The following is a 13,386-nucleotide window of genomic DNA, read 5'->3' as shown; positions in this document are numbered from 1 at the left end:
TTTCAGCAAGAATCAGTGTGCACAGGAGCTGCAACATGTTTTTGCTTTTCTCCTTTTGAACACACATTTTGGCAGTATGTTTGTGTTGTGACACTCTAAATGTAGTGTTAGGTAAAACAACACTGTCCTTGTAAAAGGTGAAAAACACTATGGATGAACGTGTGAAATCCTTTAAGCAGAGGCTGTGGCACTTTAGCTCTGCAGCTCAGTCACTCCCTGGATGGCTCTCAGTTTGCTAAAGTGATGTGCAAACAACAAAGGCTCTAACTTTACTCACATCTTTCCATTTTAAATATTTTATGTTTTAGCACCCAGAGCTGTACCAATGACCAGCTACTACGCATACTCAGGTTTTATCTAGGAGCTGTAAGCTTTAGGCTCTGCTTTGGTAACCAGCAGCAGATTTTAGGCACACAGACTTCATCCCACAAAGAGCTGGGCCTAACACTGTAAAACATGGCAAAAGGAGACCTCTGGAAGTTCAGCTCAATCTCAATGCCAGACACCAACACAGACATCGAACAGGCTGGAGAGAGGACACATCCCTTCCATCTCCAATACCCTAAATGTCAAAGGAGCTTGCAAAGAAAAGCATCTGGACTTCTTTAAGTTGCTTGAAGACGTTTCACCTCTCATCCAAGAAGCTTCTTCAGTTCTAAGGTCAAATGGTGGAGAGTCCCAGATATAAACCTAGTGGGAGTTTCCCCCCACAGAGGGACAAAAGGACCCCCTGATGATCCTCTAATCGCCTGAGCCAAGGTGGGAAACTGGGCGTGGGTCCCAATCAGCCAGAGTTGCGTGTGTGTTCATTGTGAAACCTGGCCCCACCTTATCATGCGAATTCCTGAGGTCAGATGGCCCAGGATGTGAGTGGGCGTTAAGGCAGGGAAGGGAACTCAAAACTGGATTATAGATGGCAGAGAGTTGGTGTCGTAAACCCCGCCTCTGTTCAAAGATGGTCGCTCACAGTGGACATAGATGCTTCTTTCACTCCTCTTTCAAACCATCTGTCCTCTCTGTCCAAAATGTGAACATTGGCATCCTCGAAAGAGTGTCCTTTACTACTGTAACTTGGCTTCAGATAAGTAATAGAAAATAAATGGATTCATGTTCGCTGTATGATGTTGTTCAAGAAAAGCAGAGGTCATGGTTACTGCTGACACGCTTAGTATTAGAAGTTGAGATGGAAGTAAGCATGAGGGTGTTTGGTAATCCAATGCCACGTTCTAGATGCAGCCGGAAATTTAAATTTCCAAGTTCCAGTCAGAATATCATCTGGAATGTTCCCTCAAATCAATTAACTAATATCCCAGAAATGAAAACTGCACTGACACTGTTGTGTATTCAAGACTCACTAAATAAGCAGTGCGCAGCACACAGACCAGGCTCTATCCATCAATGTGCTGCAGGAGTGTTTCTCAGCACAAAACAACAAAAGTGTTACGGCAGAGGTTCCCAAAGTGGGGGACGCAGAGCCATTGCAAGGGGAGTATGAATGAAAAACGTGTGGACCCTGCTGGCATAACGGACAGGTTTTTGAAGGGCTCCCACACAAATGCAAAGCAGAGGATGAAGCATCTCCAAATATGTTTCCAAACCAACTTCCTTCCAAGTCAAAGAACAGATGATCATATCTTGCCTTTGGCTTCACCTGCACAAGTGCAAAGGTAGGTCTCCCTGCAGGATTAGTTTCCCCTGCGTCAGGAGCAGCGCTGGGCTGTTTAAATCACGGACACGGACGAATGTATTGACAGCAATGCTGAATATTATTACACAGGAAAAAACAACTACACAAAATAGACCATGACACCTTTCTAAATGGAGGGACAGTAACTGTGTGTAAGTGTGAACACAGGAACCACTGTGTTATGGTGTAATGTTAATGATGCATTAATGAATCTACTTTGCTAAGATACAAAACAAGCCCTGTTTTCCTCTTTTCCAGCTTCATCACTGGAATGTGAGTGATGAAGTAAGTGAAGTCACTGCAGAGTTCAAACAAGATTAACCAAACACAGCACAACAGCTGTCGTAATCTTCCTGAAGTTATACAGGTTATTACCAACCACACAGAGTAAAAAGAACAATGTGAAAAGATGCTGGTGGTCAGGAAAACCTGCACACACAGTATTTCCTTACACGGATCTGTGGAAGATGTTGCTCCAGCCTGGTTTCTCTGACTTCCTGTGCAGAATCCTGGTGTTTGGTAGCATCTATTTGCTGCTGGAGGACAGCCACTAAGGACTGAACAGATGCCACTAGTTCATTCCTCACTGTTACTCCTGGTTCTACCAGTGAAAACACACAGAAAGGGATTCAAAGAAGTGCTAACAAGTCAAGACATTACAAGGTAAACTGACAGAATTGATGCTGGTTGATAAGAAATGAAGTTAAGCAGTTATCCAATGATCGATCAATGAGTTTCTAACAGTGTGGAAAGCACACGATTCTTTCCTACATTATTTAAGCCTCTGATGACTTGATGTGTGCAGTTAATAACCTGTGCAGTCCCAGCAGTCTTCATGGTTCGCTCTGTGTGGACACTGTGAGGAAACAGCAGACCGGGTTTTGGCTGGTGTAGCAGAACCTCTACTTATCCCCGATGACCTTGAAGTCACCGCCGTTCTCCCATCCAGGCGCTTGCCTCTTACAGGAGCTGGAGTGGCTTGTCTCATTGAAGAGGTACAGGAAGGAGAAGTAAGGGAGCCACGGGAGGCCTGAGAAAAACGTATAATGCAAAGTGTGAATGTAATCTCTTTTCTACAGTAGTGCCTTTTATATAGTTTGCTCACCGGGTGTTTCTTAGTTTTGCCAGTGTGAGATGATGTGAGAGAAGAGCTTTTGGTATGATCCTGCATCAGCTTGTCTACTTCTGCTCTGATGCTGCAAATCAGATCCTTGTTGGGGGGGTGAGCAGCACTGATTGGGTGGCTTGTCGACTCCTCGGCCCCATTTATTGCTGCAGCTGCAGGGTGCTGTGCCTCATCCGGGAATGCCCTTTCCAGTCCCCTGGAAGTCTTTTCTTGGTTGGGCTCCACAACACTGCAAAGTGACAACCACAGTAAAAAAGAAACAAAATATTTTGTGTATTGTAACTTTACAGTTACTACTGTAACTATTTTTTCAGAAGAGTGGCAGTGATGTCACGATGGTGAGTTCTTCTAAATACAGACAGACGGTGGATAATACATTTTTTCTCTCATATTCATCTACATAAATGAGTACACATTAGTGCCGAGCAGAAGACTGTGGACGGACGGACGGGTGGACAGGCTTCAGCATGAGTCGTCACATCTGCATACTACATACTAACTACATACTTTTATTTTCTTGGAGGGTGCAGATGGTTTCCTAATTATTACAATCCATTTCATAATCATTGACACTCTGAGTCCAGACCTTTTACCAACTGAAAACATTTGATTCATCATGAAAAATAAAGAAGAGTCAGGAATGATGAGCAGCTGGACAAGAATGGGACAACAATGCTCTCCAACATGTCCAGCAGCTGGTTTCCTACTTCCAGATGTTTCAGGACTGTTGTAAGAAGAGGGGCTGGTACACATGGCCCAGTGTTTTTGAGATGTGCTGCTATCATTAAATACAACAGATTTTTTTTTTTTTATTGTACATTTTATAAATATCGGATATATTTTCTTTGTTTTGCTGGGAACAAATAGGGGCTTCAACATATTTGCAAATCAATGCAAAGCGCTTTAATTAACATTCTGCACAGCCTCCCTGAATTTTAGAACTGATGATCACAGAAGTGATCCCTGTGTGTTGGCCCTGCGACAGACTGGCGACCTGTCCAGGGTGGACCCCGCCTCTCGCCCTATGACAGCTGGGATAGGCTCCAGCGCCCCCCGCGACCCTGAAAAGGATAAGTGGAAGCGAATGGATGGATGGATGATCACAGAAGTTGTCATGCTCTCCATAACGATCGATGCTTTCATTACTGTTTGTTTCACTGTTTTTGTTTGCGAGTTTATTCTTTGCTTCACTTCTTGTTTTATTGCTAGCAGAGTTCCTCCAGTTGATCATCCCAACCCACGGATGAACTGCTGTCCACGGCATACCAAGAACTCTTGTTTATAATAATAATAATAATAATAATAATAATAATAATGGATTACATTTATATAGCACTTTTCGAGACCCTCAAAGCACTTTACAATGCCACTATTCATTCACTCTCACATTCACACACTGGTGGAGGCAGCTACAGTTGTAGCCACAGCTGCCCTGGGGCAGACTGACAGAGGCGAGGCTGCCAGATCGCGCTACCAACACCAGTAGGCGGTAGGGTAAAGTGTCTTGCCCAAGGACACAACGACCGAGACTGTCCGAGCCGGGGCTCGAACCAGCAACCCTCCGATTACAAGACAAAATGCCAACTCTTGAGCCGCGATCGCTCCTTAACATAGTTAAGACAGATTGTGACGTCAGATTTAAGCTTGTCTGTTGGCTGACGTTTGAATATTTACAGTGAGTCCCTTCAAATGTTACTTGAACACTGTATTTGTGCCACAAACACTGAGATACTGATGAACTGGGAGGAAAACAAGCTGGCTGCTTGCTGAGAATCCATCGACTGCGTAGTCCTGACCTGACAGGCTGGAGGGTGAAGCCTCTAATTTGAGCTGCCTCTGGTCGGAGGAGCCTCATCAGCTCTTCTGCAGTGGGCAGCTCTAAATACACACAAAGACAAAAGAATTTCTTAGCATCAGAATCAGAATCAGAATCAGAATACTTTATTGATCCCTGGGGGAAATTATTTTTTGTTACAGTGCTCCATTTTAAACCAACATTAAGACAAGACAGACAATACGCTAACTAAGAATAGTACAATATATACATATATATACATACATACATACATAAGTCACTTATAAATAAATATTTGGAAAAGAAACATGTGTAGTTGTAGCAGCAAACAGTGTGTTAAGTGGATGCGTTGTACAGGGAGATGGCCACAGGCAGGAATGATTTCCTGTGTCGTTCAGTGGTGCTTTTCAGTAATCTCAGTCTCTCACTGAACGAGCTCCTGTGACTGACCAACATGTCATGGAGTGGGTGGGAGGTGTTATCCAACATTGTCTTTATCTTGGACAGCATCCGCCTCTCCGACACCACCTTGAGGGAGTCCAGCTCCATCCCCACAACATTGCTGGCCTTACGGATCAGTTTATTAAGTCTGTTGGCATCTGCGACCCTCAGCCTGCTCCCCCAGCATGCAACAGCATAGAGGATCGCACTGGCCACCACAGACTCATAGAAAATCCTCAGCATTTTCTGGCAGATGTTGAAGGACCTCAGTCGCCTCAAAAAATAGAGACGACTCTGGCCCTTCCTGTAAAGTGCTGTGGTGTTTTTAGCCCAGTCCAGTTTATTGTCAATGTGTACTCCAAGGTATTTATAGTCCTCCACAATGTCAACACTGACCCCCTGGATTGAAACAGGGGTCAAGTGTTTCCTGGTCTTCCTGAAGTCCACGATCAGTTCCTTGGTCTTTGCCACGTTGAGCTGCAGATGATTCTGCTCACACCACGTGACAAAGGAGTCGACCACAGCCCGGTACTCTGTCTCATCATCCCTGCTGATGCATCCAACCACCGCAGAGTCATCAGAAAACTTCTGAAGATGGCAGGTCTCTGTGCAGTGGCTGAAGTCTGTGGTGTAGAGGGTGAAGAGGAAGGGGGAGAGGACAGTCCCCTGTGGTGCCCCTGTGTTGCTAATCACCTTGTCAGACACACACTGTGGGAGACGTACATATTGTGGTCTTCCTGTCAGGTAATCAACAATCCAGGACACCAGAGAAGCATCCACCTGCATCGCTGCTAACTTATCACCCAGGAGGGTCGGCCTGATGGTGTTGAAAGCACTGGAAAAGTCAAAAAACATGACCCTCACAGTGCTCGCCGGCTGGTCCAGATGGGTGTAGACACGATTGAGCAGGTAGATGATGGCGTCCTCTGTTCCGAGACGAGGCTGATAAGCGAACTGAAGGGGATCCAGATGTGGTCTTACTATGGGTCGCAGCTGGTCCAGGATGAGCCTTTCCAGGGTCTTCATGATGTGGGAGGTCAGTGCCACGGGCCTGTAATCCTGGGGGCCACTGGGACGAGGCGTCTTTGGTACAGGGACGAGGCATGATGTCTTCCACATCACCGGGACCCTCTGCAGACTCAGACTCAGCATAAACAGTTTATGAAAGACTCCACACAGCTGGGGGGCACAGGCCTTGAGGACAAGGGGACTCACTCCGTCTGGTCCAGCAGACTTGCCTGAGTGAAGTCTCCTCATTTGCATCTCAACCTGGTATTGAGTGAAGGTGATGGGTGGGGGAGGGGTGTCAGGAATCTCACAGGAGGCAACATGTGAAGAGAGAGGCTGGCACAGTGGTGTGGCTCTGGATTCCAGGCTGACTGCAGGTGAGGTTGTGGGGGTGGGAGCAGACACTGTGGTGTCGAATCTATTGAAAAACAGATTCAACTCGTCGGCTCTATTCTCACCTCCCTCAGCTCCCCTGCTGTTGGTTGGCCTGAATCCAGTGATGGTCTTCATGCCCCTCCACACCTCTCTCATGCTGTTCTGCTGGAGTTTCCACTCCAGCTTCCTCCTGTAATTGTCCTTAGCCTCTCTGATCTTGTCCTTTAGTAACACCTGGACCTTCCTCACCTCCTCTTTGTTGCCCCCTCTGAAAGCCCTCTTCTTGTTGTTGAGGAGGGCTTTGATGTCCTTAGTCACCCACGGCTTGTTATTTGGGTAACAATGAACAGTCTGAGCTGGAACAATGGAGTCGGTGCAGAAAGTTATGTAGTCTGTGATACACTCAGTAAGCCCATTGATGTCCTCGGCGTGAGGTTCACAGAGTGTTTCCCAGTTGGTCACCTCGAAACAGCCCTGTAGTTCTGCTAAGGCCTCCTCTGACCACCTCCTAACAGTCCTGGTGGTCACAGGTTCCCTCCTCACAATTGGCACATAGCGGGGGGTGAGGTGAATCAGGTTATGATCTGACCTACCAAGTGGGGGGAGGGAGGAGGAGCTGTATGCATCCTTGACGTTAGCATACAGTAAGTCTAAAGTTTTCTCTCCCCTGGTGGGACAGTCCACATATTGTTTGAATGTTGGTAGTGTATTGTCCAGTGATACATGGTTGAAGTCACCCGAGATCACAATAAAGGCACTCGGGTGCTGAGTCTGTAGCCGAGCTATGGCAGAGTGGATAGTGTCACATGCAGCTGTGGGGTTAGCAGAGGGGGGAACATAAACAGCCACCAAGATGACGTGAGAGAATTCCCTGGGTAAATAATACGGCCTGAGTCCATACTTTTATCATTAACGATCCTGCCCATCACAAATACTTTTGCACAAGTAGGATGCATCTTATTTATAGGGCTAACACACATGAAGTGACATGATGTGACACAGAAGTGGAGCCCAGGTGTGACAAATGTGAAATGAAGACCTTTCTCTCAAGTCTTTGAAATCTGTGGACAAAGAAAATAATCAAAAAATTTTGATGCTTTTTCCAAAACTGTCAAATGACATTGAGGGTTCATCCATGTTGCAAATTTTCTCATTTGTAGTGTCAGAAAGAGCCGTTAGGGTACGCTCACTGAGCAACCACAGACCTGGGGTTTATACACTGTATACTCAGACCGACAAAGACTTAAAGTAGAATAATTTCTGACCTGACTCACTGGTAGAAACAGGCTGCAGAGACTGTTGGGCACGTTGAGGAGGAGAGGAAGGAGACAGAGGTCTGTTGATGCTCCATCTCACTTCCAAAGATGAGGTATGATGACCATGATCATCTGAATCCTCCACAGCATGGACCTGCCTGTAGGCCTCCTGAAGAGCCTCCAACTCTGAGGCCCCACTTTGCACGTAAGACTGACCTGTAGAGGAAATGAATGAAGTTTATCCAGAAAGCAAAGTTAAAACTTGAATGATGTTTTAGGGAAGCTTCAGTCACGTTTAAAGACCTTCCTGAAAAAGCTCGTTTCACGTGTTTACATGCTTGTTTACATCCTGACCACATATGTATTGTTTACAATTTTGTCTTATAATCTGGTTTTCATTATGCATATTTACATATTATTTTACCTAATGAGGCTAAAGTTATTAAAATGTTTTCTGTAAAAGTCAATATATAATTCATTCATTGCATAGACTGAAAATGTCACATGTGAATCACAGTGTGTGAGATGTGGATTAGACACTTTATAACCTCAAATTGGGATTAAAGTAATCTCTGTCAAAGATCAGGGACTGTGGCTGATCTCCTTAGAAGTAGTAAAATCACACAGACACTAAAGAGAAAACTGCATCAGGAAAGAGAAGCCCAGAGAAAGGGCCACATCTTAAAGGAATACCAGAGCTGAAGACCATCTATCATCCTGACACTATATTTCTGATCATGGTGGAACTCACAGTACACTGGGAGGAGCGGATTGAGGAGGCCAATGAAAGGAAAGTACCAGGAACTAGTGCAGGAGTGCAGGGGAAGGGGCTGGAAGACTTTCTATGAGCCCATAGAAGTGGGATGTAGGGGCTTTGCAGGACGATCTCTCTGCAAAGTCCTAGGCCGGCTGGGCGTGGCTGGGGCAGCCAAGAAGAGGGCCGTCCAGGCTGTGAGCGAAGCAGCAGAGAAAGCCACAAGGTGGCTGTGGATTAAGAGGGCTGATCCGTGGGTAGCTACTGGTACGCAAGTCGGGGCCTGATCACCCCCGGCTGGGTCGCCTGGGTGAGGGTGTGTGATGTTGTGAGACCCGAAACACCTGATGACCCCAGGATACATCACTGAAGATGCGTACCAGGTGCAAACGAGCTGGCCCCAGTGTTTTCTGGCATCTTCAACTCCTCACTGCAGGCATGTCATGTGCCTGCCTGCTTCAAGTCCTCTACCATAATCCCTGTCCCCAAGAAACCTAGGATCACTGGACTAAATGACTACAGACCCGTGGCTCTGACATCTGTGGTCATGAAGTCATTTGAGCGCCTAGTTCTCTCCCATCTCAAGACCCTCACGGCCCCCCTCCTGGACCCCTTGCAGTTTGCATATAGAGCCAACAGGTCTGTAGACGACGCCATCAACATGGCCCTACACTTCATCCTGCAGCATCTGGACTCCCCAGGAACCTACGCCAGGATCCTGTTTGTGGACTTCAGCTCTGCCTTCAACACCATCCTTCCAGACCATCTCCGAGGCAAGCTTTCCCAGATGAATGTGCCTGATCCCATCTGCCGGTGGATCACTGACTTCCTGACGGACAGGAAGCAGCACGTGAGGCTGGGGAAGAATGTCTCGGACTCCCGGACCATCAGCACCGGCTCCCCTCAGGGCTGTGTTCTTTCTCCTCTGCTCTTCTCCCTGTACACCAACTGCTGCACCTCCACCCACCAGTCTGTCAAGCTAATCAAGTTCGCAGATGACACCACCGTCATTGGGCTCATCTCTGACGGGGATGAGTCTGCCTACAGGAGGGAGGTTGAACGTCTGGTGTCTTGGTGCAGCCACAACAACCTGGTGCTGAATGCCCAGAAGACAGTGGAGATTATTGTGGACTTCAGGAAGCACACAGCCCCACTCCCCCCCATCATCCTGACTGACACCCCCATCACCTCTGTGGACTCATTCCGCTTCCTGGGTACCACCATCACCCAGGACCTGAAGTGGGAGCCCACCATCACCTCCGTCATCAAGAAAGCCCAGCAGAGGATGTACTTCCTGAGGCAGCTGAAGAAATTCAACCTGCCAACACGGACGATGATGCAGTTGTACACTGCAATCATCGAGTCCATCCTCACCTCCTCCATCACCGTGTGGTACGCTGGAGCCACTATCAGGGACAAACAGAGACTGCAGCGTGTTGTGCGCTCTGCTGAGAAGGTGATTGGCTCCAGGACACTGCGGCGTGCAGCCCGGATCTCAGCTGACCCTTCTCACCCTGGACACAGTCTGTTTGACCTGCTCCCCTCAGGCAGGAGGCTCCGGTCCATTCGCACCAGAACCTCTCGCCACAAGAACAGTTTCTTCCCCTCTGCTGTTGGACACATGAACAATAACCACATGACTGTCCCCGCCACAAACACATGACCCTATGCTGTGTCACTGCATCATTTCATGTCTGGCACTGATCACCACCTGCACTCATGTATATATCTTTCTACGTAGCACTCATAATTCTTATTCTCATGTATATATGTTTGGCACTGATCACCACCTGCACTCATGTATATATCTTTCTACGTAGCACTCATAATTCTTATTCTCATGTATATATCTCATGTATATCTCATGCACATATCTTTCTTTCTACATAGCACTTTAATTCTTATTGTCTGCACTGAAGCACCGCAGCAATTTCCTAATGTTGTAAACCTCAACATCTGGCAATAAACCCATTCTGATTCTGATTCTGATCCAGGAGATGTGTCTTGTATAAGAAAATAATTTATAGAGTGAGGAGGAACTGGAGCGAAAAAAGAAGCAGCAGCACTCCTGACACAATTTGTATGTTGTATGGTCGTTACCCTTCAAGCTCAGTTTGTCAGCCACGGAACTGGGAGCGTGATGGTCCTACAAGCACTACCACTCACACTGTTTAGGGGTCCATGCCCCGAGTGCCCCAAACACCTCGTGAACCACTATTGGCTTCACCCTCCACACAAGCTCCTCTCACAGCCCTTGGGTTGTGTCGAGCTTTTTGTGTTACGTCCTCCTGATGTTGCTTCTACCTGGTATAACATTTATCACTATGGCCGTCTTCTTCTTCTACGCCTGGTCATCACCAGTCTGTGAGAGCGTTCAACCATAGAACTGGGACTGAACTGCACTTGTGGTGTGGTAGACCCCAGCCTCTATCGAGCTTGTGCCTTTGGTGCCATTGGTAGGATTTTTCAATATCAGGTATTTCTATCTGCTGGTGGTGCATGTTGTGCAGAGGTTTGTCTTTCCATGATGTTTCCGTTCTCTGTGTTTCTGTTGCCTCAACAGAACCATGTACTCACTAGGCACACTATCAGCTGTGGCCATGTTCCTGGTGTACTCATGGATCTTAGCCGTTTCATTCTGAATAGTGGTTCTGACTTTCACTGGTTCTTAGCCTCCTTCCTTTCGCTATGTATCGTCTCAGGGTGCTGGACTTGGGCTGAAAGCCTCCATGCACAGAACATGGCCCCCTGCTAAGTCCAGTATCTAATTTAAAATCCTTCTCATCACATAAAACATCTTACGTACAGTATTTCCCCACAGAACAGTGTAATTTAAGTTCTACGCCTCCCAGAAACTACACAGAAAGGCATAAAGTCAAACATGACTTTCAAAAACACCAGCTGACCTTTGAAAGGCCCTGTAGGGGGAAAACTATTTTCCCCACGAAAAGCGACACCACTTCCGGTTTCCCCAGGTAATGGCGGACTTGAAAGTTCGCACTGACAATTTGATGATGTTAATTGCAACGTAGGAAGTGCTATGAACAGCTGATCAAGGTGTGTTTCTGGATTATGTTACTGTTGTTGCGAGCACGTTTTACTTGATTTTTGCAAAGGAAACCCTGACCTGGGACAAGTTGAATGCATGCTGTGTAAGTACAACTCCTGTGGTTTCATACGCAAAAAAATGATTGCACTAGCTTATTTGTGTCATTGCGGGGCAAGCCGTGTGTAAATTATTAAAGGACCCTTTATGCAGGCAGCTCAGATGCAAGTGAGTTTATTCATCAAATGTTGATACAAACAGAGATGGCGAGGGTGAGCATGAAACTAAGAAAAAACCTAAACTGGAAAAACTAACAAAACAAACCAGAAACAGAGATGCAGGGAGACACGGAGAGACAACCTGAGACGACGGAGGGAGAGACGCAGACCAGAAAACACCAAATAACGCAGACAAACCAGCAACGCACACGAGAAAACACAGGGTTTAAATACACACAGGGCAATCAGGGAATGGGAAACAGGAGGGAGACACGGCTGGGAGTGATTGGACATAACGAGACAAGGGGAAGCGAAACTAGAAACACTAACGAGAGACGCAGACCTGCAAAATAAAACAGGAACTCACACATGCAAAGACACAGACTAAGGAACACGGACTTTACACAGAGGAAACACCGACAGAAATGACTAAACATTAAACTGAGGAAGAACAGAACCAAAATATATCACAACAATAGAAAACACAAAACGCTGGGTCAAAGACCCAGGATCATGACAATTCTACCAGGATTTTAAAATAGTTACACAAATGGGAGCGTGTACGCTCCCATGGGCTTAAAGGGTTAAAGTACTTGCTCATACGGGGTCATCTGATTGGTGGAATTTTCTCTGGATCATTGTAGAGTCTTTACCTTACAATATAAAGCACCTTGAGCCAATTGTTGTTGTGATTTGGCGCTGTATAAATGAAACTGAATTAGCCAGCTGGTTGCAGTGATGGTCACAGTAGGGATTGTGCATAATGCTGCACTCTTATCCTCTAGCAGACTTTCACAGGGTACGTGACACGGGTCTTGGTAAATAGCCATGTAGAGTCTAAATTTTCTTTGCCATGATCTTCTCTTTCAGGTCAGCTGCTCTGGCATTCAATGTCAGTAGTCTCTATCGTCTCCTGTGGCCAGCGTATTATTCTAGTGGGGGATCTGATAATTGGTGCATGCATTGATGGCTGTGATCTTATTCCTACCGTTCAAATGGCTTCTCAGCAGCTGTCTCGCCTTCTGGAAATATCTGGCTGTGGCTACCCTTTCTACATCTTCATCATGGTTCCTGTTGGCCTGTGGGTAACCCAAGTACTTGTAGCTGTCCTGTGCATCTCCTATTCTGCCTTTTTACAGCTCAACCCATTCAGCCTGGACCATCTTCACTTTCTTTGCAACCATTCAGCCACCCTTATCCAGTCACAAGAACGTCCAGATATCCTTGCGGCAGATCCTGGTGAGATGGATCAGTAAAGTAATGTCTCACTAACTCTTGGGATATAGCTCGATGTCATCCATGTACAGCAAAAGGCCGATGGTATTTGCTCTTAATGACGAGCTGACTTAGGCGAGTGAAGCCTATGCAGAACAGCAGTGGGGACAGTGCATTACTGTGTGATTGCCTTGTAGATGGTGTCCAGTGTCATTTTCCACAGTCCCACTGAATTTCTGATGAATATAATTAGGGCACTATTAGAGCACCTTGTACAGTGCCAAGCACTCCAATATACTCAATCCAGCTTCATCTGTTGGCCTGAGCTACAGCCACCCACATGATCTCACCTTCAGCTCTAGGTGTGTCTGGCTTGTGCTATTGTTCCCTTGTAGCTGAGATTCCCCCATAGATGAATCTTTGGAGAAACAGGCTATTTATTCTTTTTGCCTCTCTTCATCCTAG

At 46.5% G+C, this 13,386-nt stretch overlaps 1 protein-coding gene across 3 annotated transcripts in view; it reads right to left on the bottom strand.

The window, feature by feature from the left end:
- The window catches only part of cep162 (centrosomal protein 162), a 49,685-nt gene that overhangs the window by 21,852 nt on the left and 14,447 nt on the right, over positions 1–13,386 (bottom strand). For 2 of the 3 annotated variants that reach the window (XM_026183449.1, XM_026183450.1), the window contains exons 9-13: positions 7,698–7,904; positions 4,610–4,691; positions 2,793–3,042; positions 2,501–2,717; positions 2,140–2,288 (exon numbers count right to left, since the gene is read on the bottom strand). In XM_026183449.1, the coding sequence (XP_026039234.1) occupies positions 2,140–2,288; positions 2,501–2,717; positions 2,793–3,042; positions 4,610–4,691; positions 7,698–7,904 (905 nt within the window). The remainder of the gene's footprint in view (positions 1–2,139; positions 2,289–2,500; positions 2,718–2,792; positions 3,043–4,609; positions 4,692–7,697; positions 7,905–13,386) is intronic. The other variant, XM_026183451.1, reaches the window with a different exon arrangement.

This window comes from Astatotilapia calliptera, chromosome 11 (genome assembly GCF_900246225.1).
Source record: "Astatotilapia calliptera chromosome 11, fAstCal1.2, whole genome shotgun sequence".
In the NCBI taxonomy this organism is placed as follows: domain Eukaryota; kingdom Metazoa; phylum Chordata; class Actinopteri; order Cichliformes; family Cichlidae; genus Astatotilapia; species Astatotilapia calliptera.
This window is presented reverse-complemented; position numbering and strand designations above follow the sequence as displayed.